We start from the raw sequence: 24600 nt of genomic DNA, 5'->3' as shown, positions 1-24600 counted from the left end.
CCATTCGGCCCTTCGAGCCAGCACCACCATTCATTGTGATCAGTGCTGATCGTCCTCTACCAATAACCCGTGCCTGCCTTCTCCCCATATCCCTTGGTTCCACTAGCCCCTAGAGCTCTATCTAACTCTCTCTTAAATCCATCCAGTGACTTGGCCTCCACTGCCCTCTGTGGCAGGGAATTCCATAAATTCACAACTTTCTGGGTGAAAAAGTTTTTTCTCACCTCAGTCTTAAATGACCTCTCCTTTATTCTAAGACTGTGGCCACTGGTTCTGGACTCGCCCAACATTGGGAACATTTTTCCTGCATCTAGCTTGTCCAGTCCTTTTACAATTTTATATGTTTCTATAAGATACCCCCTCATCCTTCTAAAACTCCAGTGAATACAAGCCCAGTCTTTTCAATCTTTCCTCATATGACAGTCCCGCCATCCCAGGGATCAATCTCATGAACCTACGCTGCACTGCCTCAATCACAAGGATGTCCTTCCTCAAATTAGGAGACCAAAACTGTACACAATACGTCACTCAGCAAGGAAAAAGGCCCTTCGGCCCAATTCATCCATGCCAACCAAAATGCCCCATCTAAACCTGCTCCATTTACCTGCAATTAACCTTCACCTCTCTAAACCTTTCCTATCCATGTTCCTTACAAATATCTGTTACATTTTATTTAGTTTAATTTAATTTTAAGATAGTGTGGAAACAAGCCCTTCGGCCCAACTCATCCATGCTGACCAAAATGCCCCATCTAAAACCAGCCCCATTTTCCTTACATAGACACAAAAAATCTTGGAGTAACTCGGTGGGTCAGGCAGCATCTTGGCGAAAAGCAACAGGTGTCGGGTCGAGATTCTTCATCAGACCCTTATCCCGCTAAACCTTTCCTATCTATGTTCCTTGCAAATATCTGTTACATATAAATCAGGTTAGTTCAGAGATAGAGTGGAAACAGGCCGTTCGGTCCACGAATCTGTGTCGACCCGCTATCCCCGTACACTCGTCCAATCCTACACACTGGGGACAATTTATAGAGGGCCAATTAACCTACAAAGCTGCATGTCCATGGAATGTGGGAGGAAACGGAGCATCCGGAGCAAACCCATGCCGGGTTTTGTGTAAAAGGTGCCCATCTGAGTCTTATTAAATCGTTCCCACATTCACGCAAAGGAAGGTGGGTGTATGGAATGAGCTGCCAGAGGAGGTAGTTGACGCAGTATTATTGCAATGTCTAATAAACATTTAGACAGGTAGAAGGATAGTACATGTTTAGAGGAATATGGGCAAATGCAGGCAGGTGGGACTAATGCAGACGGGACGTGTTGGCTGGTGTGGGCGAGTTGGGCCGAAGGGCCTGGTTCCATGCTGTATGACGTAGAAATATAGAAAACATAGAAAATAGGTGCAGGAGGAGGCCATTCGGCCCTTCGAGCCAGCACCGCCATTCATTGTGATCATGGCTGATCGTCCCCTATCAATAACTCGTGCCTGCCTTCTCTCCATATCCCTTGACTCCACCAGCCCCTAGAGCTCTATCTAACTCTCTCTTAAATCCATCCAGTGACTCGGCCTCCACTGCCCTCTGTGGCAGGGAATTCCATAAATTCACAACTCTCTGGGTGAAAAAGTTGTTTCTCACCTCAGTCTTAAATGACCTCCCCATTATTCTAAGACTGTGGCCCCTGGTTCTGGACTCGCCCAACATTGCGAACATTTTTCCTGCATCTAGCTTGTCCAGTCCTTTTATAATTTTATATGACAATTTACAGAGGCCAGTTAACTTGCACATCTTTGGAATGTGGGAGGAAACCGGAGCACCTGGAGGAAACACACGTGGTCACAGGGAGAACGTGCAAACTTCGTACAGACAGCACCATGGTCAGGATCGCACCCGGGTCTCTGGCGCTGTGAGGCAGCAACTCTACCGCTGCGCCACTGTGGTGTGTGTGTGTAGTTTGCACCCAGTGCATGGGCTCCCAGCGTAGTTTCAGTTACCTCCCATATTACAGGGGCCACCGTATTATGTGTGACTCATAAAAACCTTGGAAAGTGGATGGAAATTTGTGTGAATAAATCACAGGGATATCGAGTTAGAAATAAACTCAATATGAGTTAAGGGCCTGTCCCACAAGCATGCGACTCCATGCGGCAAGCGCGACCTAACGTGGTCGCTTGAGCCGTACGGCCTCGCGGGGCCGGTCCCACTTCGATCGCCGGAGCCGTATGGAGTTGTGCGGAGCTGGTCCCGACATCGCGCGGGGCTCCGAAAAACTGACCGTGTTCAAAAATTCCGCGCGGCAACGGCCTGCCGGCCCGCAGCCGCCTCGACGCCGTGCGCAGCATCTTGACGCCGTACGCAGCGTCTTGACGCCGTACGCAGCGTCTTGACGCCGTACATCACGTGCGAACTTCCCGCGGACTTCGCTCGAATTTCACGTCACTCACTCGACCACCGCGCGGCCCCCGCTTCCGGTTTGGTCGAGCTCGCCGCATGCAGGAGCTTGCTCGTGGGACAGGCCCTTTAGAGTGTATAAAATCATGAGGGGAATAGATCGGCTAGATGCACAGAACCTCTTTCCCAGAGTAGGGGAATCGAGAACCCGAGGACATAGGTGTAAGGCAAAGGGGAAAAGATTTCATATGAATTCGAGGGGTTGCTTTTTCCACAAAAAGGGTGGTGGGTGTATGGAACAAGCTGCCAGAGGAGGTAGTTGAGGCTGGGACTGTCCCAACATTTAAGAAACAGTTAGATAGGTACATGATCAGAAGGGACTAATGTAGCTGGAACATGTTGGCCGGTGTGGGCAAGTCGGGCCAAAAGGTATGTTTCCATGCTGTATATTACTCTATGACTATAACTCTATAAATAATATGGCTCTTAGAATCACAAACCCAATGTCCTCCGATGTCAAATTGAATTTGTATATAAAATTATGAGGAATAGATAGGGTAGACCAGAGACGGAAACCGCTTTCAAAACACGGAGGGGACCGAGGGTCAGGGGGGACACAATTTCTTGGCGGCCGCGCACGCATGCGCACACTCACACACACGCGTTAGGCATCGGAAGCTTCAGCGTGAATTAGGGTGCACGGCTAATTAGCTTGGGATTCTTCCAGTTTCCAGCCCCGCGACATGAATGCTTCTTCTACGGGGCCATTAATAATAATAATAATAATAATAATAATAATAAATACTTTATTGATCCCCTCAGGGAAATTCAGATTTTTTGTCAGCAGCGGTACAATGATAAAGAACACACAACCACAATAAAAATTTTACACAAACATCCACCACAGCATTCATCACTGTGGTGGAAGGCACAGAAATTGGCCAGTCCTCCATTTTCCCCCCATGGTCGGTAAAGAACAAAGTAAAGTCAAGGTAAGTCCAGGATCGGCTCTTCCCCACCAGAGACCGCGGCTTCAGGCTGGTGTAGGCCGCAGGCCGGCGGTCAAAGATTTAAAGTTCCCGCCGCGCCGCAGCCAGAAGCACCGCAGACGGCAGGGCCGGTGGTCGAAGCTCCCCTCCAGGGGTGATGGTAAGTCCATGCCGGACCCACGGTAGAAGTTGTCCGCGGGCCGGCCGATGGAGCTTCTTCTTCCCTCTGGGTCCCCAACGTGAGATCCCGGGCTGTAGACACCGCGCCAGCTGCCCCGGGCCAGTGAAATGGAGCGCACCCCTCCAGCGAGCCCTAGTGAGGGCTCGCCCGCTCCACGGCGAGAGTCCACGCTGCACCCGCCGCTGAAGCCCCGGGCACGTCTCCGGAAAAGGCCGCGCCGATCCTTGTTGTTAGGCCACGGGGGAGGCGACCTGGAAAAAAAGTCGCCTCTCCATGAAGGAGGCGGCCCGAAAGCGGTTTCCCCCTCACCCCCCCACACCGCCCCCCACACAAAACACACAAAGAAACACTAAAACATACTTTAAGACATACTTAAAAAATAAAAAAGTTGAAAAAACTAACACGCTGCTGACAGGGCTGCCAAATCAGGAATGGCAACAATACTGGGAACAGGAGACAAAGGGGAGACACCTCTATTCGCTACAAAACAGAGTGGGCATTACAGCAAGAAGAGGGGGGGAACAGGAGAGAACAGGTAGTATTAGCAAGATTGAGGATAGGACACACTCACCTGAACAGCACATTAAAAATGTTGGGAAAACACCCTACTGGGCTGTGTGAGGAATGCCATCAGCCGGAAACAGTTCAGCATGCTCTAGTTGCATGTAGAAGATATGAAACAGAAAGAAGAGTTTTGATCAGTGAAATGAAGAAAATTGGAATGACAGATATATCAGAAAAGAACATTCTAGAGTATGGAGGGGAAGGAAAAGGAGTAAAGGTGTTGTTTAATTTCTTGAGGGCCTCTGGCCTTATAAAAAGGATATAATGTAAAGACATGAGGACTGTGGAGTGAAGCTAGAAGGTGGCAGCAATGCAACATTGTGGATGCCGGCTGCCGTAAAACTCCAAAGAAGAAGAAGCAGAAGAAGACAGGGCCGCCGCCAATGCAGCGCCCCCACCGACATTAGCGTTAGAATGAGTCAATTACTGTAGATCTGTACCACAGATTTAAAGCTTGTAACGTGAGGGGGACCGTCCCCACCTCTGAAAACATGGAGGGGACACGTCCCCCCTGCCCCCCCCCCCCGGGTTTTCCGCCAATGGGGTAGACAGTCAGAACCTTTTCCCCAGGGTGGACATTCCCAGCATCAGAAGGCATGGCTATGAGGTGAGAAGGGTAATGTTTTGTTGAGATGTTTTTTTGCAATAGGTGGTGGAGGCTGGAACGTGCTGCCAGGAGTGGTGGTGGAGGCAGATACAATAGTAGCGTTTAAGAGGCTTTTGGACAGGCACATGGAAGTGCAGGGAATAGAGGGATATGGATCATGTACAGACAGATGGGATTAGTTTAATTTGGCATCATTGCGGGCCAAAGGGCCTGTTCCTGTGCTGTACTGTTTTATGAAATATGATACATATAAGCAGAACAAGGGCAAACATATGAACAAGGTGAAGAAAGGAGCATTAATACAGATGTGGACTAATTACAGAGAGAATCGCTGTGTATCATTGTCACAGTTCTGGCATTCAGTAAGAACATTTCTTACTCATTACTGAATGAGGGCAGCACCGTGGCACAGCAGGAGAGTTGCTGCTTTACAGCATCAGAGACCCGGGTCCGATTCTGACTATGGGTGCTGTCTGTACGGAGTTGGTACCTTCTCCCCGTGACCTGCGTGGGTTTTCTCCGAGTGCTCCAGTTTCCTCCCACACTCCAAAGACGTGTGGGTTTGTAGGATTAACAAGCTCATCAGGAAGGCCGGCTCCGTCCTGGGGGCGAAGTTGGAGTTGGATTAATGGGAGGTTGGTCTTGGAGGGGAGGATGCTCCTCAAACTGTGGAGCATCCTGGACATTACAGCTCACCCCCTCCATGACACACTGGTCAACCTGAGGTGCACCTTCAGCAACAGACTGGTTCCACCAAGATGCAGCACAGAACGCCACAGGAGATCCTTCTTCCCTGTGGCTACCAAACTGCACAACTCCTCCCCCTTCTGTCGTGGGGTAGACTGACTCCCCTCCAACACCCCCCCCCCCCCCCACCCTCCTCAATCTTTGCACATTTCCAATTCTTTCCACTCGTCACTTTAATTTCATGATTCATGCATTTGTGTTTTATGACTGTTGGCAGATTAATTTCCCTCCTGGGATAAATAAAGTTCTATCGTATCATATTGTATCACATTGTTAATTGGCTTCTGTAACTTGTTACCTAGTGTGTAGGATAGAATTAGTGTAGAGGATTGCTGGTCGGCGTGGACTCGGTGGGCCAAAGGGCATGTTTCCACACTAATCTAATCCAACCTGATCTTTGTATTACTTCATACTATTTTATGGGTTCCTCAAATTTACACTCTAAATTGAGTGAACTAATTGATGTTTCCATCTGTGGAAAGTTTCATAGAAACATAGAAACATAGAAAATAGGTGCAGGAGGAGGCAATTCGGCCCTTCGAGCCAGCACCACCATTCATTGTGATCATGGCTGATCGTCCCTATCAATAACCCGTGCCTGCCTTCTCCCCATACCCCTTGACTCCACTAGCCCCTAGAGCTCTAACTAACTCTCTCTTAAATCCATCCAGTGACTCGGCCTCCACTGTTCCTCTGTGGCAGGGAATTCCATAAGTTTTTTCTCACCTCAGTCTTAAATGACCTCCCCTTTATTCTAAGACTGTGGCCCCTGGTTCTGGACTCGCCCAACATTGGGAACATTTTTCCTGCATCTGGCTTCTCCTTTTATAATTTTTTATGTTTCTATAAGATCCCCCTCATCCTTCTAAACTCCGGTGAATACAAGCCTAGTCTTTTCAATCTTTCCTCAAATGTCCGTCCTACCATCCCAGGGATCAATCTCATGAACCTACGCTGCACTGCCTCAATCACAAGGATGTCCTTCCTCATATTAGGAGACCAAAACTCTACACAATACTAAAGCCCTATACAACTGCAGAAGAATTTTTCTTCCCTGCACATTCTGACCTTGATGTAGAGTCATAGACCTGTACAGCATGGAAACAGGCAATTCGGCCCACCCTGTCCATGCTGACCAAGTTGACATTCTAGGGTGGTCCCATTTTCCTGCTTTCGGATCATAGCCCTCTCAACACAATATCCATATATCTGCCCAAACATCATATAAATTATGCAGGAAGGAACTGCAGATGCTGGTTTAAATCGAAGATAGACACAAAATGCTGGAGTAACTCAGCGGGACAGGCAGCGTCTCTGAGGACTGAGATGAGAAAAACATTTTTTACACAGAGAGTGGTGAATCTCTGGAACTCTCTGCCACAGAATGTAGTTGAGGCCAGTTCATTGGCTATATTTAAGAGGGAGTTAGATGTGGCCCTTGTGGCTAAAGGGATCAGGGGGTATGGAGAGAAGGCAGGTACAGGATACTGAGTTGGATGATCAGCCATGATCATATTGAATGGCGGTGCAGGCTCAAAGGGCCGAATGGCCTACTCCTGTACCTATTTTCTATGTTTCTATGTTTCTATGCTCGGCACAGACATTGTTGGCCAAAGGGTCTATTCATTGCGCTTCACCGTTCTATGTAATAAGTGTCTTATCTAATGAGAATATTCAGTATCGGTCTGCCTAAGCCTACATGATCTCCCGGTTGTTCAACACTTTAACTCCCCCTCCCATTCCCACACAGACCTTTCTTTCCTGGGTCTCCTCCATTGTCAGAGTGAGGCCCAGTACAAATTGGATGATCAGCACCTCATATTTCGCTTGTAGATAAAAACGCTAGAGAAACTCAGCGGGTGAGGCAGCATCTATGGAGCGAAGGAATAGGCGACGTTTCGGGTCGAGACTGGCGTGGGGGTGGGGGGGAGCGGGAAGAAGACAGGAAGAGGCGGATACAGTGGGCTGGGGGAGAGCCGGGAAGGGGAGGAGACAGCAAGGACTACCTGAAATTGGAGGTCAATGTTCATACAGCTGGGGTGTAGACTACCCAAGCAAAATATGAGGTGCTGCTCCTCTAATTTATGATGGGCCTCACTCTGGCCATGGAGAAGGCCCAGGACAGAAATGTCGGATTCGGAATGGGAGGGGGAATTGAAGTGCTGAGCCACCGGGAGATCAAGTTGGTTATTGCGAACTGAGCGGAGGTGTTGGGCGAAGCGATCGTCAAGTTTACGCTTGGTCTCACCGATGTAGAGCTTGGGAGCACACACTAGGGACAGTTTACACCGACCAGTTATCCATTGGTAATGCATTGGCGGTTCCCGGAGGTTTTTGTCAGTCTCCCTACCTGCTTCCACTACCTGCAACCTCCGGCAACCACCTGCAACCTCCGGGAACCGCACGGAAACCTTGGGTGGGGCGCAAAGTCTCCAGAGGTTTCCGTTCAGGTTTCCTAAGTGGGACAGGGGCATTAGTTCACCTACAAACCTGCACGACTTGGGGATAGTTTTCTTTTTAGCAGAGATACAGCGGGGAAATAGGCCCTCCACACCGGCCAGCAATCACCGAACACTAACACTATCCTAAACACACGTTTACCAATTATCCTACAAACCTGTACATCTTTGGTGTGCGGGAGGAAACCGGAGCACCCAGAGAAAACCCACGCGGTTACGGGGAGAACGTACAAACGCGGTTAGACAGCACCCATGGTCAGGACAAACCCAGTTCTCTGGCGCTGTAAGGCAGCAACTCTACTGCTGCACCACCATGTGGGTGGAAACCGGAGCACCCAGAGAAAACCCACGTGGTTACAGGGAGAACGTGCAAACTCCACACAGACAGCATTTCCTACCTTCAGATGGATGAGACCTGGCTGGTAGGGGACAGTGCAGAGGGGCCCCTTTCACTGGGTGTCTGGGAGAGGGGGCAATGGTGTTGGGAGCAGTTAAAGACAGTGGCCTGATTCCTACTGGCCTGACCAGGGATCAGTCCGACACAGGAGGTTGCAGATGCTGGAATATCCAGCTTTAGCTACTTGAATTTTTTTCTGTGCATTGAGGTTGCCCCGGTAATATAGACTCCTAGAGTCATAGAGAGACACAGCGTGGAAACAGGCCCTTCAGCGCAACCTGCCCACACCACCCAACAATGTCCCAGCTACACTAGTCCCACTTGCCTGCGCTTGGTCCATATCTCTCCAAACCGGTCCTATCCATGTACCTGTCTAACTGTTTCTTAAATGTTGGGATAGTCCCAGCCTCAACTACCTCTTCTTGTTCCACACACCCAACACCCTCTGTGTGAAAATGTTACCCCTCAGATCCCTATTAAATATTTTCCCCTTCACCTCTTGTCCTCCTCCTCTGGTTTCCCTATTCTGGGCAAGTGATGCACTCATGATTTTATGCACCTCTATAAATCACCCCTCATCCTCATCATCCTCAACCTCTCCTTATAGCTCAGATCCCCTAGTCCTGGCAACATCCTCATAAATCTTCTCTGAACTCTTTCAAGCTTGACAATATCTTTCCTATAACACGGTGCCCAGAAATGAATACAATATTCTAAAAGCGGTCTCACCAACATCTTACACAACTGAAGGTGGAATCTCATGTAGATAGGGTGGTAAAGAAAGCTTAAAGTGTGCTGGCCTTTGTAAATCAGAGCATTGAGTATGGAAGTTGGGATGTAATGTTAAAATTGTACAAGGTATTGGTGAGGCCAATTCTGGAGTATGGTGTACAATTTTGGTCGCCAAATTATAGGAAAGATGTCAACAAAATAGAGAGTGTACAGAGGAGATTTACTAGAATGTTGCCTGGATTTCAGCAATTAAGTTACAGAGAAAGGTTGAACAAGTTAGGTCTTTATTCTTTGGAGCGCAGAAGGTTAAGGGAGGACTTGATAGAGGTCTTTAAAATGATGAGAGGGATAGACAGAGTTGACGTGGATAAGCTTTTTCCATTGAGAGTAGGGAAGATTCAAACAAGAGGACATGATTTGAGAATTAAGGGACAGAAGTTTAGGGGTAACATGAGGGGGAACTTCTTTACTCAAAGAGTGGTAGCTGTGTGGAATGAGCTTCCAGTGGAAGTGGTGGAGACAGGTTCGATTTTATCATTTAAAAATAAATTGGATAGGTATATGGACGGGAAAGGAATGGAGGGTTATGGTCTGAGTGCAGGTAGATGGGACTAGGGGAGAGTAAGTGTTCGGCACGGACTAGAAGGGCCGAGATGGCCTGTTTCTGTGCTGTCATTGTTCTATGGTCATATGGTTATATGGTTAACATTACCTCCCAACTTCTATACTCAATACTCTGACTGATGAAGGCCAATGTGCCAAAAGCCTTTTCGACCACCTTATCCACCTGCGACTCGACCTTCAAGGAACCATACACCTGTACTCCTAGATCCCATTGCTCTACAACACTTCCCAGAGGCCTACCATTCATTGTGTTGGTCCTGCCCTTGTTAGACGTCCCAAAATTCAACACCTCACATTTCTCTGTGTGGTCTCACCTCCACTAGGAAACATGCACTCAGCCCCATCTTACTGTGGGAGCTAACTAGATTTAATGGGATATGGGATAAACAAGGGCAAATGAAACTAGCTAAGATGGGACATCTCATTCGGCATGGATGAGTCGGGCCGAAGGGCCTATTTCCATGCTGTAAGGCTTGATGATTCTATAACAGGCTGGGCTTTAAGCACAAAGTGCCCAGTCTTGACCTAAAACGCCACCCGGATGACACGAAGCTGGGGGGCAGTGTTAGCTGTGAGGAAGATGCTAGGAGGCTGCAAGGTGACTTGGGTAGGTTGGGTGAGTGGGCAAATGCATGGCAGATGCAGTATAATGTGGATAAATGTGAGGTTATCCACTTTGGTGGCAAAAACAGGAAAGTAGACTTTTATCTGAGAGGTGGCCGATTAGGAAAAGGGGAGATGCAATGAGACCTGGGTGTCATGGTACACCAGTCATTGAAAGTAGGCATGCAGGTGCAGCAGGCAGTGAAGAAAGCAAATGGTATGTTAGCATTCATAGCAAAAGGATTTGAGTATAGGAGCAGGGAGGTTCTACTGCAGTTGTACAAGGTCTTGGTGAGACCACACCTGGAGTATTGCGTACAGTTTTGGTCTCCTAATGTGAGGAAAGACATTCTTGCCATAGAGAGAGTACAGAGAAGGTTCACCGGACTGATTCCTGGGATGGCAGGACTTTCATATGAAGAAAGACTGGATAGGATCGGCTTGTACTCGCTAGAATTTAGAAGATTGAGGGACGATCTTATAGAAACTTACAAAATTCTTAAGGGGTTGGACAGGCTAGATGCAGGAAGATTGTTTCCGATGTTGGGGAAGTCCAGAACGAGGGGTCACAGTTTAAGGATAAGGGAGAAATCTTTTAGGACCGAGATGAGAAAAACATTTTTCACACAGAGAGTGGTGAATCTCTGGAACTCTCTGCCACAGAAGGTAGTTGAGGCCAGTTCATTGGCTATATTTAAGAGGGAGTTAGATGTGACCCTTGTGGCTAAAGGTATCAGGAGGTATGGAGAGAAGGCAGGTACAGGATACTGAGTTGGATGATCAGCCATGATCATATTGAATGGCGGTGCAGGCTCGAAGGGCCGAATGGCCTACTCCTGCACCTATTTTCTATGTTTCTATTCCTTCCCTCCAGGAATGCTGCCTGACCCGCTGAGTTACCAACTGCCTGACACGCCTTTTGTGTCTATATGCAGCATACATACGTCCTGATTGTAGGTCTCAGTTGATCTTATCGGTCTTTTACCCAGCGTAGGCAAATCAGGAACTTGAGGGCAGATGTTTAAGGTGAGTGGGGAAAGATTTTATAGGAACTGAGGGGCTACCTTTACACACAGAAAGTGGTGGGTGTATGGAAGGAGTTGCCGGAGGAGGTAGTTGACACAGCATCAATAACATCATTGAAGACATTTGGGCGGCTACATGGATGGGTGAGTGTATTGGCTAAATGCAAGCAAATGGGATTAGCTTAGATAGGCAGGTACAATAACAACATTTCTAAAGACACTTGGACAGGGTCATGGATAGGAAAGGTTTAGAGGGATATAGGCCAACCATGGGCAAATGGGATAACAAGGAATACAAGGGCAGCATGGTGGCACAGTGGTAGAGTTGCTGCCTGACAGCGCTAGAGACCCGGGTTCGATCCTGACAACTGGTGCTGTCTGTACGGAGTTTGTACATTCTCCCCGTGACTTGCGTGGGTTTTCTCTGGGAGCTCCAGATTCTTCCCACATTCCAAAAAACATGTAGGTTTGCAGGTTAATTGGCTTCGGTAAAATTGTAAATTGCTCCTAGTATGTGTTGATTGGCGTTAGTGTGCGGGGATTGCATGTCGGGGCGGACTTTGTGGTTCAAAGGGCCTGTTTCCATGTGGTATCTCTAAACTAAACTAAAACTGAAAGGAACTGCAGATATTGGTTAATACCAAAGAAAGGTATGATCAGCCATGATCATATTGAATGGCGGTGCAGGCTCGGTGGGCCGAATGGCCTACTCCTGCACCTATTTTCTATGTTTCTATGTTTCTAAAGACACAAAATGCTGCAGCTACTCAGTGGGCCACGTAGCATCTTTGGAGAACATGGATAGGTGACGTTTTGGGTTGGGTCTAAGGGAGGATCCAGCCCAAAATGTTACCTATTCATGTTCTCCAGAGATCCTTTGAGTTACTCCAGCACTTTGTCATAAAGTCATAAGGAATAGGATTAGAATTAGGCCATTCAGCTCATCAAGTCTACTCCGCCATTCAATCACGGCTGATCAATCTCATCCTCCTAACCCCATTCTCTTGCCTTCTCCCCGTAACCTCTGACACCCGTACTAATCAAGAATCTATCTATCTCTGCCGTAAAAATATCCACTGACTTGGCCTCCACAGCCATCTATGACAAAGAATTCCACAGATTCACCACCCTCTGACTAAAGGCATTTCTCCCCATGTCCTTCCTAAAAGAACATCCTTTAATTCTGAGGTTATGACCTCTAGGCCTAGACTCTCCCACTAGTGGAAACATCCTCTCCACATACATTCTATCCAAGCCGTTCACTATTCTGTATGTTTCAATATGCCCCCCCCCCCCACTCATTCTTCAAAACTTGTCCTGGATGCTCCGCAGTTTGAGGTGCATTCTCCCCTCCAAGACCTCCTCCCATGAATCCAACTACACTCACAGGACGGTGCCAGCTTTCCTGGTGAGTTTGTTGATTGTATGGGCATCCGCAGCCTTTGCTTTGCTGCCCCAGCACACGGTATCGTAGAAGATAGCTTGGATGGGGCATCTTGGCCGGCATGGACTCAAATGGGCCGAAGGGCCTGTTATCATGCTGTATGACTCCACGACAAATTGTTCCCTCTCAGACCTCAGTCCGATGTCAACTGAGGACAGCCAGACAACGTACCTCGGTGACTGCCAATCACCCCCCCACCCCCCGGACACTTATTAACACTTATTATCATTTATTATTATTTATTTAAATCATTTGCTATGTCGCTCTTCCAGGGAGATGCTAAATGCATTTCGTTGTCTCTGTATTGTACACTGACAATGACAATTAAAATTGAATCTGAATCTGAATCTGATTAGAAAGATCATCCTTTAATAATATAATGAAATAATAATCCACCCTCAATAAAATTAGATTATATTGTGTAATAAAGTTATGACAGGATGGGATATCTGGCAGTAAAGCTTAAAGTGGAATGATAATGGAAATGACACTGATAGTCACTGGTGGTGAAAGGAGAAATGCCTTTAGTCAGAGGACACGCTAGAGGCAGGAAACATGTTCCCCATGTTGGGGGAGTCCAGAACCAGGGGCCACCGTTTAAGAATAAGGGCTAAGCCATTTAGAACGGAGACGAGGAAACACTTTTTCTCACAGAGAGTTGTGATTCTGTGGAATTCTCTGCCTCAGAGGGCGGTGGAGGCCGGTTCTCTGGATACTTTCAAAAGAGAGATAGATAGGGCTCTTAAAGATAGCGGAGTCAGGAAATATGGGGAGAGGGCAGGAACGGGGTAGTGATTGTGGATGATCAGCCATGATCACATTAAATGGCGGTGCTATCTCAAAGGGCTGAATGGTCTACTCCTGCATCTATTGTCTATTGTCTATTGTATGGAGTTTCTATATTCTCACCCTGACCTGCGTGGGTTTTCTCCAAGATCTTTGGGTTCCTCCCACACTCCAAAGACGTAGGGGTTTGTAGGTTAATGGGCTTGGTACGAGGGTAAATTGTCCCTAGTGTGTGTAGAATAGCGTAAATGTGTGGGGGTCATTGGTCAGTGGGGACTAGGAGGGCCAAAGGGCTTGTTTCCGTGCTGTATCTCTAAACTAAACTGAAAAACTCACCCTGGACTATGTCTGCCTCCCTGTCTTTAGATTACATCCGTGCCTCCCAGGCCCTGATGATCATCTCCATCCTGTTGGGCTTCTTTGCGGCCATCATCAGTCTATTCGGGCTGCAGTGTATCCAGTTCGGGACGACGGACCCTGTGGCGAAAGCAAAGATAGCCTCCGGGGGGGGGAGCGCTGTTTATCGTGGCAGGTGCGTGGCTGTGGGGCGGCTGAGATGACTCTGGGTGGCTCGGTGTGCTTCAGTCAGCGGCTGGAGTGGCCTGACGCTGGAGGTGTGGGGGGTCATGGAGTCCGGGAGCGAGGAAACAGGCCACTCGGTCCACCCTGTCCACACCAACATCTCTACTTCCTTCCTTAGGAGACTAAGGAAATTCTGCAGTGACTCTTACAAACCTCTACAGATGCACCAAAGGTTCATAGGTTGTAGGAACAGAATTAGGCCATTCGACCCATCAAGTTTACTTCGCATATCTGGAGAACAAGCATAGGTGACGTTTCGGGTGAGGACCCTTCTTTAGGCTTTTCCTTCCGAAGAAGAGTCTCGACCTGAAACATCACCTATCCCTGTGCTCCAGATGTATTGTCTGAACTGCTGAGTTACTCCAGCATTCTATGTCTTTATTCAAAGCATACTGTTGAGTTGCATCACAGCTTGGTTTGGGAACTTCCCAGTCAAGAGTCAAGATTCAAGAGTGTTTTATTGTCATGTGTCCCAGATAGAACAATGACATTCTTACTTGCTGCAGCACAACAGAATATGTAAACATAGAAACATAGAAAATAGGTGCAGGAGTAGGCCATTCGGCCCTTCGAGCCTGCACCGCCATTCAATATGATCATGGCTGATCATCCAACTCAGTATCCTGTACCTGCCTTCTCTCCATACCCCCTGATCCCTTTAGCCACAAGAGCCACCTCTTAAATATAGCCAATGAACTGGCCTCAACTGCATTCTGTGGCAGAGAATTCCAGAGATTCACCACTCTCTGTGTAAAAAATGTTTTTCTCATCTCAGTCCTAAAAGATTTCCCCTTTATCCTTAAACTGTGACCCATTGTTCTGGACTTCCCCAACATTGGGAACAATCTTCCTGCATCTACCCTGTCCAACCCCTTAAGAATTTTGTAAGATTCTATAAGATTCCCCCCTCAATCTTCTAAATTCTAGCGAGTACAAGCCGAGTCTATCCAGTCTTTCTTCATGTGAAAGTCCTGACATCCCAGGAATCAGTCTGGTATGTCAGGACTTTCATATGAAGAAAGACTGGATAGACTCGGCTTGTACAGTGCGGAAACAGGCCCTTCGGCCCTACCAATCCGCACTGGACAGCAATCCCCGCACATTAACACTATCCTGCACACACTTTTACCAAGCCATTTAACCGACACCCTGTACATCTTTGGAGTGTTGGAGGAAACCGAAGATCTCGGTGAAAACCCACCCAGGCCACGGGGGAGAACGTACATATTCCGTACAGACAGCACCCGTAGTCAGGATCGAACTCGGCTCGCTGGCGTTGTAATGCAGCAACTCTAGCGCTGCGCCACCGTGCCACCAAAATAAAAAGTCACCTATCCATGTTCTCCAGATATGCTGCCTGACCTGCTGAGTTACTCCAACACTTTGTGTCTTTTTTGTACATCTTTAGTTGTGGGCATGTAGGTGAATTTTACGTCGGAGTCACGTGAGTGACTACGTGAAGAAGCCCGCCAGGACGCATGCGTGTCATATCGCTTTCATGCTTGCGAAACGACAGGCGGGGTGGAACGTTCCCCCGCAGTGGTAAGTTTGAAACTGCGACCTGCAGGTACGTGATTTACTCTGCGGTAGTTTTTGTCCCCGCGCTGTTTTTACACAGGGGGGGAAGCTGGACAAAATAGTGTCCACAAGTGCTGCGAGTAAAGCTGGCTGGGGAGGACCACGAAGTTGCGGGAGCCAGCAGCAGCTGAAGGCACAAGCCCCGTAAGGGATCAGCTGTGCCGACATTTTGTCCCGCGCCGGCCAGAACACCACGGCCGGGCGGGAGACTATTCAGAATGGGGTCGTCGACTATTTGACAAGCCGAAAACGGAGGAGGCGGGGTGGAACGACGTTCCCCCGTAGCGACAATTTAAACCAGGACCTGCAGGTAAGAGCTGCGGTCTTTTTGTGTTTTCCCATGCTGATTACAGGTGGAGAAACCAACGGGTTGCGACAAAGCTGGTGAAGGAAGACCGCGGAGCAGCGGGCAGCCAGCAGCAGCCAGCGGCACTCGGATCACCGATAGTGGGATCAGCTGCGCCCGATGTCGCCTCCGCACCGGCCAGATCCACGCGGCCGGGCGGTAAGGCTAGACACAAAACAAACAAGGTCGTGGACTCAGAGGAGTCCGACTTTGAACAACCGCGGGCGGCCAGCGACCGAGAGCGCTGGAGCCGGATGGAGCGGTGTGTGGAGCATTTGCTCCAACGTGACAGACTCCGGGAGATGGAGTCGGGTCACTGAGGGCCCTATGATAAACCCACAGCAGTACCTCTTGAAGGGCTGCACAGTGCTTCTACCTCATCAGAGGGGAGCACTGCGGGTCAGTTCTGGGCTGACCTGGAAGAGGTGTCCGCAGAAGGAAAGGCAAGTGTGCAAGGGGTGCAGGGACTGTGCAAACCTGGGACCACAAACCACCAATACTATTGTTTGGAGGCAACCTATCGAAGCAAGTCAAGGAGCTTGATGAGGAAGCAAAAACCCTGGGACTAATAAAAGGGACTCCAACAAAAACCCACTACAGCCAAAGACAGCACCCCTACGCACCCACCAGCAGAACTGGTGAAAGCTCGAAGGCCCGGTACTCAAAACATGAGTCTTTTTAGGCCATGGCCCAGGCCGGCCTTCTTGGAAGATGCGGGGACCTCCAACGCCAACCAAACCGAAAATCCAGACACCAGCGCAACAACAGCAGCGAAGTACCTACAAAAAGAAGTAAACCTGCCACTGGTAACTATGGAGGTAGGTGGGTCTGGTTTCCTACAAAATACAGGGAGCATGGAGGTTGGGGGGAGATTACACTCTTTTCTGAATGCATGGAGCATGTTAACAACCGATACTTACATCTTAAGCAGTATTCAGGGATATACAATAGAGTTTATACACAAGTACAGCCCTCCAGTTCAACATATACCGAACCGAATGTTCGTCCTTTCTGATAAAGAAAAATCAAAAGCGCAAGCTGAACTGGAGCGGCTTTACGTAAAAGGTGTAATTGAGAAAACTCAACACGAACCATTAGAATTCGTGTCCAATATATTTACCAAAAACAAAAAAGATGCTGGTTGCGCATCATCATAGATCTGACAAAATTGAATACATTTGTACAATATATTCACTTCAAAATGGAAACCTTTGTTACTGCTAAACAATTAATTTCCAAAGGTTACTTCATGGCCAGCATCGATTTAAAAGATGCTTACTATTCAGTGCCTATACGAGGTGACCACAGATGTTAGTTAAATTCAACTGGATGGGACAACACTGGCAGTATAAAGCACTGCCAAATGGCTTATCATCAGCCCCCAGGCTGTTCACAAAAATTTTGAAACCAGCCCTAGCGTTTCTACGGAAACGTAAACACATGGTCATGGCACATTTAGATGACATACTCATTGTGGGCAAAACTTTGGAATTGGCCAAACAAACTGTAACAGCCACAAAACAGTTATTTGAAAAACTGGGATTTATTATCCATCCAGTTAAATCTAAACTAACGCCTTCCACTACTATGGACTATTTGGGGTTCACCATTGACTCAGTTCACATGTCGGTGACTCTGCCTAAGGGAAAGGCTAGAGATTTAATAGAGGCTTGCAATAACCTCATTGACATCAGCAAACCATCCATCAGATTGGTAGCAAAAGTAATTGGCAAAATGGTGGCTGCCTTTCCAGCCACACAATTTCGACCTCTACATTACCGAAACTTACAGAGAGCAAAAATACAAGCACTCAAAATTAATGCAGGTCACTTTGACAGACCTATGAAACTACCAATCAAAGCTAAAATGGAACTAAAATGGTGGATAGATCTGGCTTTGTTCCAATCCAATCATTGTCAGTAACCCTTCCATGGTACTACAAACTGATGCCAGTGCACTTGGGTGGGGAGCCACCAATACCATCACCAGCTGTGGAGGTAGATGGACTGCTCAGGAGGCATCATTATTATTCACACTGGGCATAAACTACCTGGAAATGTTGGGTGCATTCCATGGCCTAAAGTCATATTGTACTGGGTCATATCACCAGCATGTTAGACTACAGATAGACAATACCACCGTGGTAGCATACATTAACCACATGGGTGGAAACAAATCGACATCATGTGACAATCTGGCTAATACAATTTGGCAATGGTGTATCCAGAGAGATATTTGGATATCAGCCACTTACCTACCAGGAAGACTAAATTTAGTGGCAGACACCAGGTCACGCAAATTTAATGAAAACACCGAATGGATGTTGAATAAAAAAGTATTTGCTGATATTACAGCAAAATATGGAACACCAGATATCAATCTATTCGCATCCAAACTTAACCACCAGTTATCAAATTATGTTTCATGGGAACCAGACCCTGGGGCAGCGGCGACAGATGCATTTTCGCTGCATTGGGGGGAAATTGTTTATTTACGCATTCCCTCCTTTCTGCCTCATCAGTCGGGTATTAAGGAAAATACAACAAGACTCTGCGTCTGGTATTGTGGTAGTACCCGATTGGCCTACTCAACCATGGTTCCCAGTGGTATTAAACATGGTATTAGAACCATGTATCACCATCCCACATAGACCAGATTTATTGCTACATCCCGTAACAAGGGATAGCCACCCATGCCATAAACATTTGAACTTATTAATTTGTAGAGTTTAAAAACACCTCTACTACAACTGGGACTGACGGACCGAACAGTGAACATGATCTCGGCGGCCCAAAGACAGTCAACCAAAAAACAGTATCTGGTCTATATCAGGAAGTGGGAGATGTACTGCCATAAAAACAACATCACCTACAGAGACATGAACATCCCGTCTGTTCTGGAATATCTGGCAGGCCTCCACTATGATGAGGGGCTCAGTTACAATGCCATCAACTGTGCCAGAAGTGCCCTATCGACTTACCTATGGCAGGGGACAGAGCGTTACTCTGTTGGGACTCACCCACTGGTAACAATACATATGAGGGGAATTTTTAATACTAATCCCCCAAGAACCAGGTACTCCCAAATATGGGATGTAAGTATTGTCCTGAAGATGCTCAGGAATTGGTCTCCTGCAACAGCTCTGTCCCTACACAGACTGACATTAAAAACAGTCATGCTAATGGCATTGGTCACGGCACAGAGGGTACAGTCACTGCATAAACTAAGACTGGACAACATGACTTCCTCAACAGAAAATATTACGTTTCATATCTATGAGTTAGTAAAGCAGAACAGACAGGGATCAGCAGGCCTCAATATACAATTTAGGTCATACCCAACAGATGACCGTCTTTGTATAGTAAGACATCTGTCGTTATACATGGAGACAACGAAAATCCTAAGAGGCAATGAGAAGGCACTTTTGGTCAGCCACAAGCAACCACACAAAAGAGTGACGGTCCAGACCATCTCAAGATGGCTGAAACAGCTGCTAACACAGGCTGGGGTGGATACTAATATTTTAAAATCTCATTCCACCAGGGCTGCAGCTACATCGGCAGCGATACAGTTGGATGTACCAATGGACCAAATCCTCAAGGCAGCAGGATGGTCTGGGGAAAAAACATTCCAATTATTTTACAACAAACCAGTAATGAAACCTGGAACGTTTGCAGAAACAATTTTAAGTTCTATAAATTAATTTAAACCCATAATGTATGGGTTATAATTTTGGGTTAACAAATTTTATGATTTCAATGTCGAATTCATGTCCAAATTATGTTAACACAATTCCTCCTACAGTCATCAAGGCAGACGTGATGCATGGACTCGTTTCCACGGCATGAAATCACAGAGCTTTAAAATCTTCACGTAGTCACTCACGTGACTCCGAAGTAAAATAGTAAGATTAAACGAGAACTTACCAGTTTGAAGTTTGATCTGTATTTTATGAGGAGTTACGATGAGGGATTACGTGCCCTCCGCTCCCACCCTTGATCATATACTTAACTGGTATCTCTTCTCTAATCTTACTATGTTTAGTCATTACAGTTATCTGTGATTTCACACCGCTGCTTTGAAGAATGGCACGCATGCGTCCTGGCGGGCTTCTTCACGTAATCCCTCATCGTAACTCCTCATAAAATACAGATCAAACTTCAAACTGGTAAGTTCTCGTTTAATCTTACTATTCTGTGGGTTAGAATCTCTTCTGTGTTATACTTCCAGCTGCCCTAAAAAAATCTCGGGATAATCTTTGTTATTTGAATGTTGTCCATTCTAATCTCTTTTGCTCAGCATTGTACCGTAAACCCTGGGTCAACTTGGTTTAGTTCTTAGTTTATAGAGACAGTGCGGAAACAGACACATTAGCCCACCAACCAACGATCTCCATGCACTAACACCATCCTACTTTTTTTATACCAAAGCCAAATTAACCTATAGACCTTTATATCTTTGAGGTGTGGGAGGAGACCAGTGCACCTGGAGAAAACCCACGCAGTCACGGGGAGAACGTGCAAATTCTGTACAGACACCAGCCATAGTTAGGATCAAACCCGGGTCTCTAGCGCTGGCTGATCGTCCCCAATCAGTAACACGTGCCTGCCTTCTCCCCATATCCCTTGATTCCACTAGCCCCTAGAGCTCTATCTAACTCTCTCTTAAATCCATCTAGTGATTTGGCCTCCACTGCCCTCTGTGGCAGGGAATTCCACAAATTCACAACGCTCTGGGTGAAAAAGTTTTTTCTCACCTCAGTCTTAAGTGGCCTCCCCTTTATTCTAAGACTGTGGCCCCTGGCGTACTTGGTGAGAGGGCTCCAGATATTCACGCCCCCCCCGCTCGATAGTCATGAGTGATAGAGTCATGAGTGATAGAGTCGTTGTCACCCATTCTACACTAGTCCCACCTGCCCGAATATGTCCAGTATCAAAGTATCAAAGGTATCAAAGGTATTTTATTAGTCACATTCACATACACCCAGGTGTTGTGAAGTGAAATGCTTTTTGCCATTTTGCAGTACACAAAAAAAGAATACAGACATAACACCAATGAGAGTCTTAAACACATAGAACATCCCCCCACAATGGCTCCCACCGTGAGGGAAGGCACAAAGTCCAGTCCCCAACCCCAGTTCACCCATAGTCGGGCCTATTGAGGCCTCCACAGTTGCCTCTACGGAGGCCCGATATTCCTGGCTGTTCTCGCCGGGTGATGTTGCTCTGGCGTCGGGAGAGTCCTCCCAGCGGCCTGGGAACCCTGGAACGGCCGCTTCCGCACTGGTGGCCGCGGCTTCCGAAGCCAACAAGGCCGCGCTGGTTGGAGCTCCACAACTGGCGATCTCGTCGCGAGATCCCAGGCTCCCGATGTAAAGTTCAGCGCCGCCGCCCGCAGCGGGTCGCTCCACAGACCCGCAGCTCCGCGATGTTTTACCCGGCAGTCTCAGCTCACCGGAGCTCCAACGCGGTGACCCAGGCAAGGCATTGCCCGCTCCACGATAGCGCTCCAGCGCTGTGCCGCCGCCGAAAGCCGTGGTTCTGGGCGGTCCCCGACAGGAAACGCCGCTCCAGGCCCGCTGGTAGGCCGCGAGGACGGGTCGAAGCTGCAGCCCGGAGAAAAGCTGCCTCTCCGACCAGGTAGGGACCCTGGAAGGTAGTTTCCCCCTTCCCCCCACATAAAAAAAGTCTAGACCTCCAACAAAACACTTAACTAACTAAAATAAAAAATAAAAAGATGAAGAGACAGACAGCTGCTGGCTGGGCAGCCGTGCACAGGACAGCGCCCCCTTTTGAACTTCTATTCCTGTACCTGTTCAAGTGCTTTTAAATGTTCTTCCTCAACTACCTCAACTTCTGCCTCAACTACCCTCCTTGGCAGCTCCTTCCGTATACCTACCACCCTCTGTGTGAAACATAGAATAGAACAGCACAGGAATAGGCCCTTCAGCCCACAATATCATAGAAACATAGAAAATAGATGCAGGAGGAGGCCATTCGGCCCTTCGAGCCAGCACCATCATTCATTGTGATCATGGCTGATCATCCCCTATCAATAACCCATGCCTGCCTTCTCCCCATATCCCTTGATTCCACCAGCCCCTAGAGCTTTATCTAACTCTCTCTTAAATCCATCCAGTGACTTGTCCTCCACTGCCCTCTGTGGCAGGGAATTCCATAAAGTCACAACTCTCTGAGTGAAAAAGTTTTTTCTCACATAAGTCTTAAATGACCTCCCATTTATCCTAAGACTGTGGCCCCTGGTTCTGGACTCGCCCAACATTGGGAACATTTTTCCTGCATCTAGCTTGTCCAGTCCTTTTATAATGTTATATGTTTCTATAAGATTTGCCACTCGTCCTTGTAAACTCCAGTGAATACAAGCCTATCCTTGCCAGAGGAAGCTATAGTTATAGTTTAGTTTAGAGATATAGCGCGGGCACTGGCCCTTCGGCCCACTGAGTCTTCATCGACTAGCGATCACCACACTATCCTTCACACACTTATACCAAGCCGATTAACCTACATACCTGTGCTCTTTGGAGTGTGGAAGGAAACCGAAGATCTTGGAGAAAACCCACGCAGGTTACGGGGAGAACGTACAAACTCTGTACAGACAGCACCAGTGGTTAGCATCGAACCTGGGTCTCTGGCGCTGTAAGGCAGCAACTCTACCTCTGCGCCACTGTGTCGCCCAAAATTGGACATTCTGCAGACATGTCAGCCATAGAAGTGGATATAATTTTGTCCTTTAAAAGACATTTGGACCATTGTGGATAGGAAGGGTTCCAAGGGCTCTGGGAGGTGTGGCATTGGGGTCGGCATGGATACTTTGGGCCAGAGGGCCTGTTTCTGTGCTACATGACTAAGACATTTTTGCCATAATGTCCATGCTATACTTGATAGAACGGGCCCTTTAGCCCACAAGTACAGAGAAGGTTCACCAGACTGATTCCTGGGATGGCAGGACTTTCATATGAAGAAAGACTGGATAGACTCGGCTTGGACTCGCTAGAATTTAGAAGTTTGAGGGGGGATCTTATAGAAACTTACAAAATTCTTAAGGGGTTGGACAGGCTAGATGCAGGAAAATTATTCCCGATGTTGGGGAAGTCCAGAACAAGGGGTTACAGTTTAAGGATAAGGAGGAAGTCTTTTAGGACCGAGATGAGAAAATCATTTTTTACACAGAGAGTGGTGAATCTGTAGAATTCTCTGCCACAGAAGGTAGTTGAGGCCAGTTCATTGGCTATATTTAAGAGGGAGTTAGATGTGGCCCTTGTGGCTAAGGGGATCAGAGGGTATGGAGAGAAGGCAGGTATGGGATACTGAGTTGGATGATCAGCCATGATCATATTGAATGGCGGTGCAGGCTCGAAGGGCCGAATGGCCTACTCCTGCACCTATTTTCTATATTTCTATGTTTCTATGACTTCATACTGAACACAATAGAACTTAGAACATAGAACACTACATCATAGGATGAGGCCCTTCAGCCCACGCTATCCATGCCGAACATGCTGCCTAGTTAATCTTGTCTGCTTTCAGCCCCAACTACCTCCTCTGGCAGATCATTCGATTTACCCACCACCTTCTGTGTGAATATTTGAACAGTACAGGAGAGGAACAGGCCCTTCAACCCACAATGTCCATGCTATACTTGATAGAACGTATAATAGTACAGCACAGGAACGGGCCCTTTAGCCCACAAGTCCATGCCGAACATGCATGCACAAGGACTGGGCAGGTGTGAAGGGGTTGAGTTTTCAAAGTGTGGGTGGGTGGCGGTGAGCTCTGGGCTCAGACTGTTTCCTTACCCGTGTGCGTCCCTCTCCACAGCGCTGTCCGCAATGGTCCCGGTCTCCTGGTATGCCTTTAACATCACACAGCAGTTCTACGATCCACTCTACCCAGGAAAAAAGTGAGTCCCACCTTCCGCAGGAGCTGATGATGGATCGATGGTGTGGGCTGTAAGAGGAATCTGTGAGCTCAGAGCTTGGTTTAGAGATACAGCACAGAAACAGGCCCTTCCGCCTCGTGGACCAGCTATCCCGGCACATTAACACTACCTTACACACACTAGGGACAATTTACATTTACACCAAGCCAATTAACCTACAAACCTGTACGTCTTTGGAGTGTGGGAGGAAACCGATGATCTCGGTGAAAACCCATGCGGTCACGGGGAGAACGTGCAAACTCTGTACAGACAGCACCCGTAGTCGGGATCAAACCCGGGTCTCCAAGACTGCAAGCGCTGTAAGGCAGGAACTTTACCGCTGCGCCTCCGTGCCACCATAGTGTATTGAACGAGCTGCCAGAGGAAGTCGTTTAGTTTAGTTTTAGTTGAATTTAGAGATACAGTGAGAGAACAGGCACATCAGCCCACCAAGTTCGTGCCGACCAGCGATCCCCGCACATTAACACTATCCCACACACATTAGGGAAATTTACAATTTTACCAAAGCCAATTCCAGCTAAAACAATCCAAACTCTCCTCATAACTAATACCTTTCAATTCAGGCCAGCATCCTAGCAAACCTCT

General features: G+C 47.7%; 1 protein-coding gene across 1 annotated transcript in view; it reads left to right on the top strand.

Moving 5' to 3' along the window:
- Positions 1-24600, top strand: part of LOC116968050 (claudin-15-like) — a 53054-nt gene that overhangs the window by 16524 nt on the left and 11930 nt on the right. Inside the window, exons 2-4 of the mRNA XM_033014672.1 lie at positions 13917-14068; positions 16329-16341; positions 23895-23976. Of these exons, the coding sequence (XP_032870563.1) occupies positions 13917-14068; positions 16329-16341; positions 23895-23976 (247 nt within the window). The remainder of the gene's footprint in view (positions 1-13916; positions 14069-16328; positions 16342-23894; positions 23977-24600) is intronic.

Source organism: Amblyraja radiata, chromosome 43 (assembly GCF_010909765.2).
Source record: "Amblyraja radiata isolate CabotCenter1 chromosome 43, sAmbRad1.1.pri, whole genome shotgun sequence".
In the NCBI taxonomy this organism is placed as follows: Eukaryota; Metazoa; Chordata; class Chondrichthyes; order Rajiformes; family Rajidae; genus Amblyraja; species Amblyraja radiata.
The sequence above is the reverse complement of the archived record's forward strand: the minus strand, read 5'-3'. Positions and strand labels throughout refer to the sequence as shown.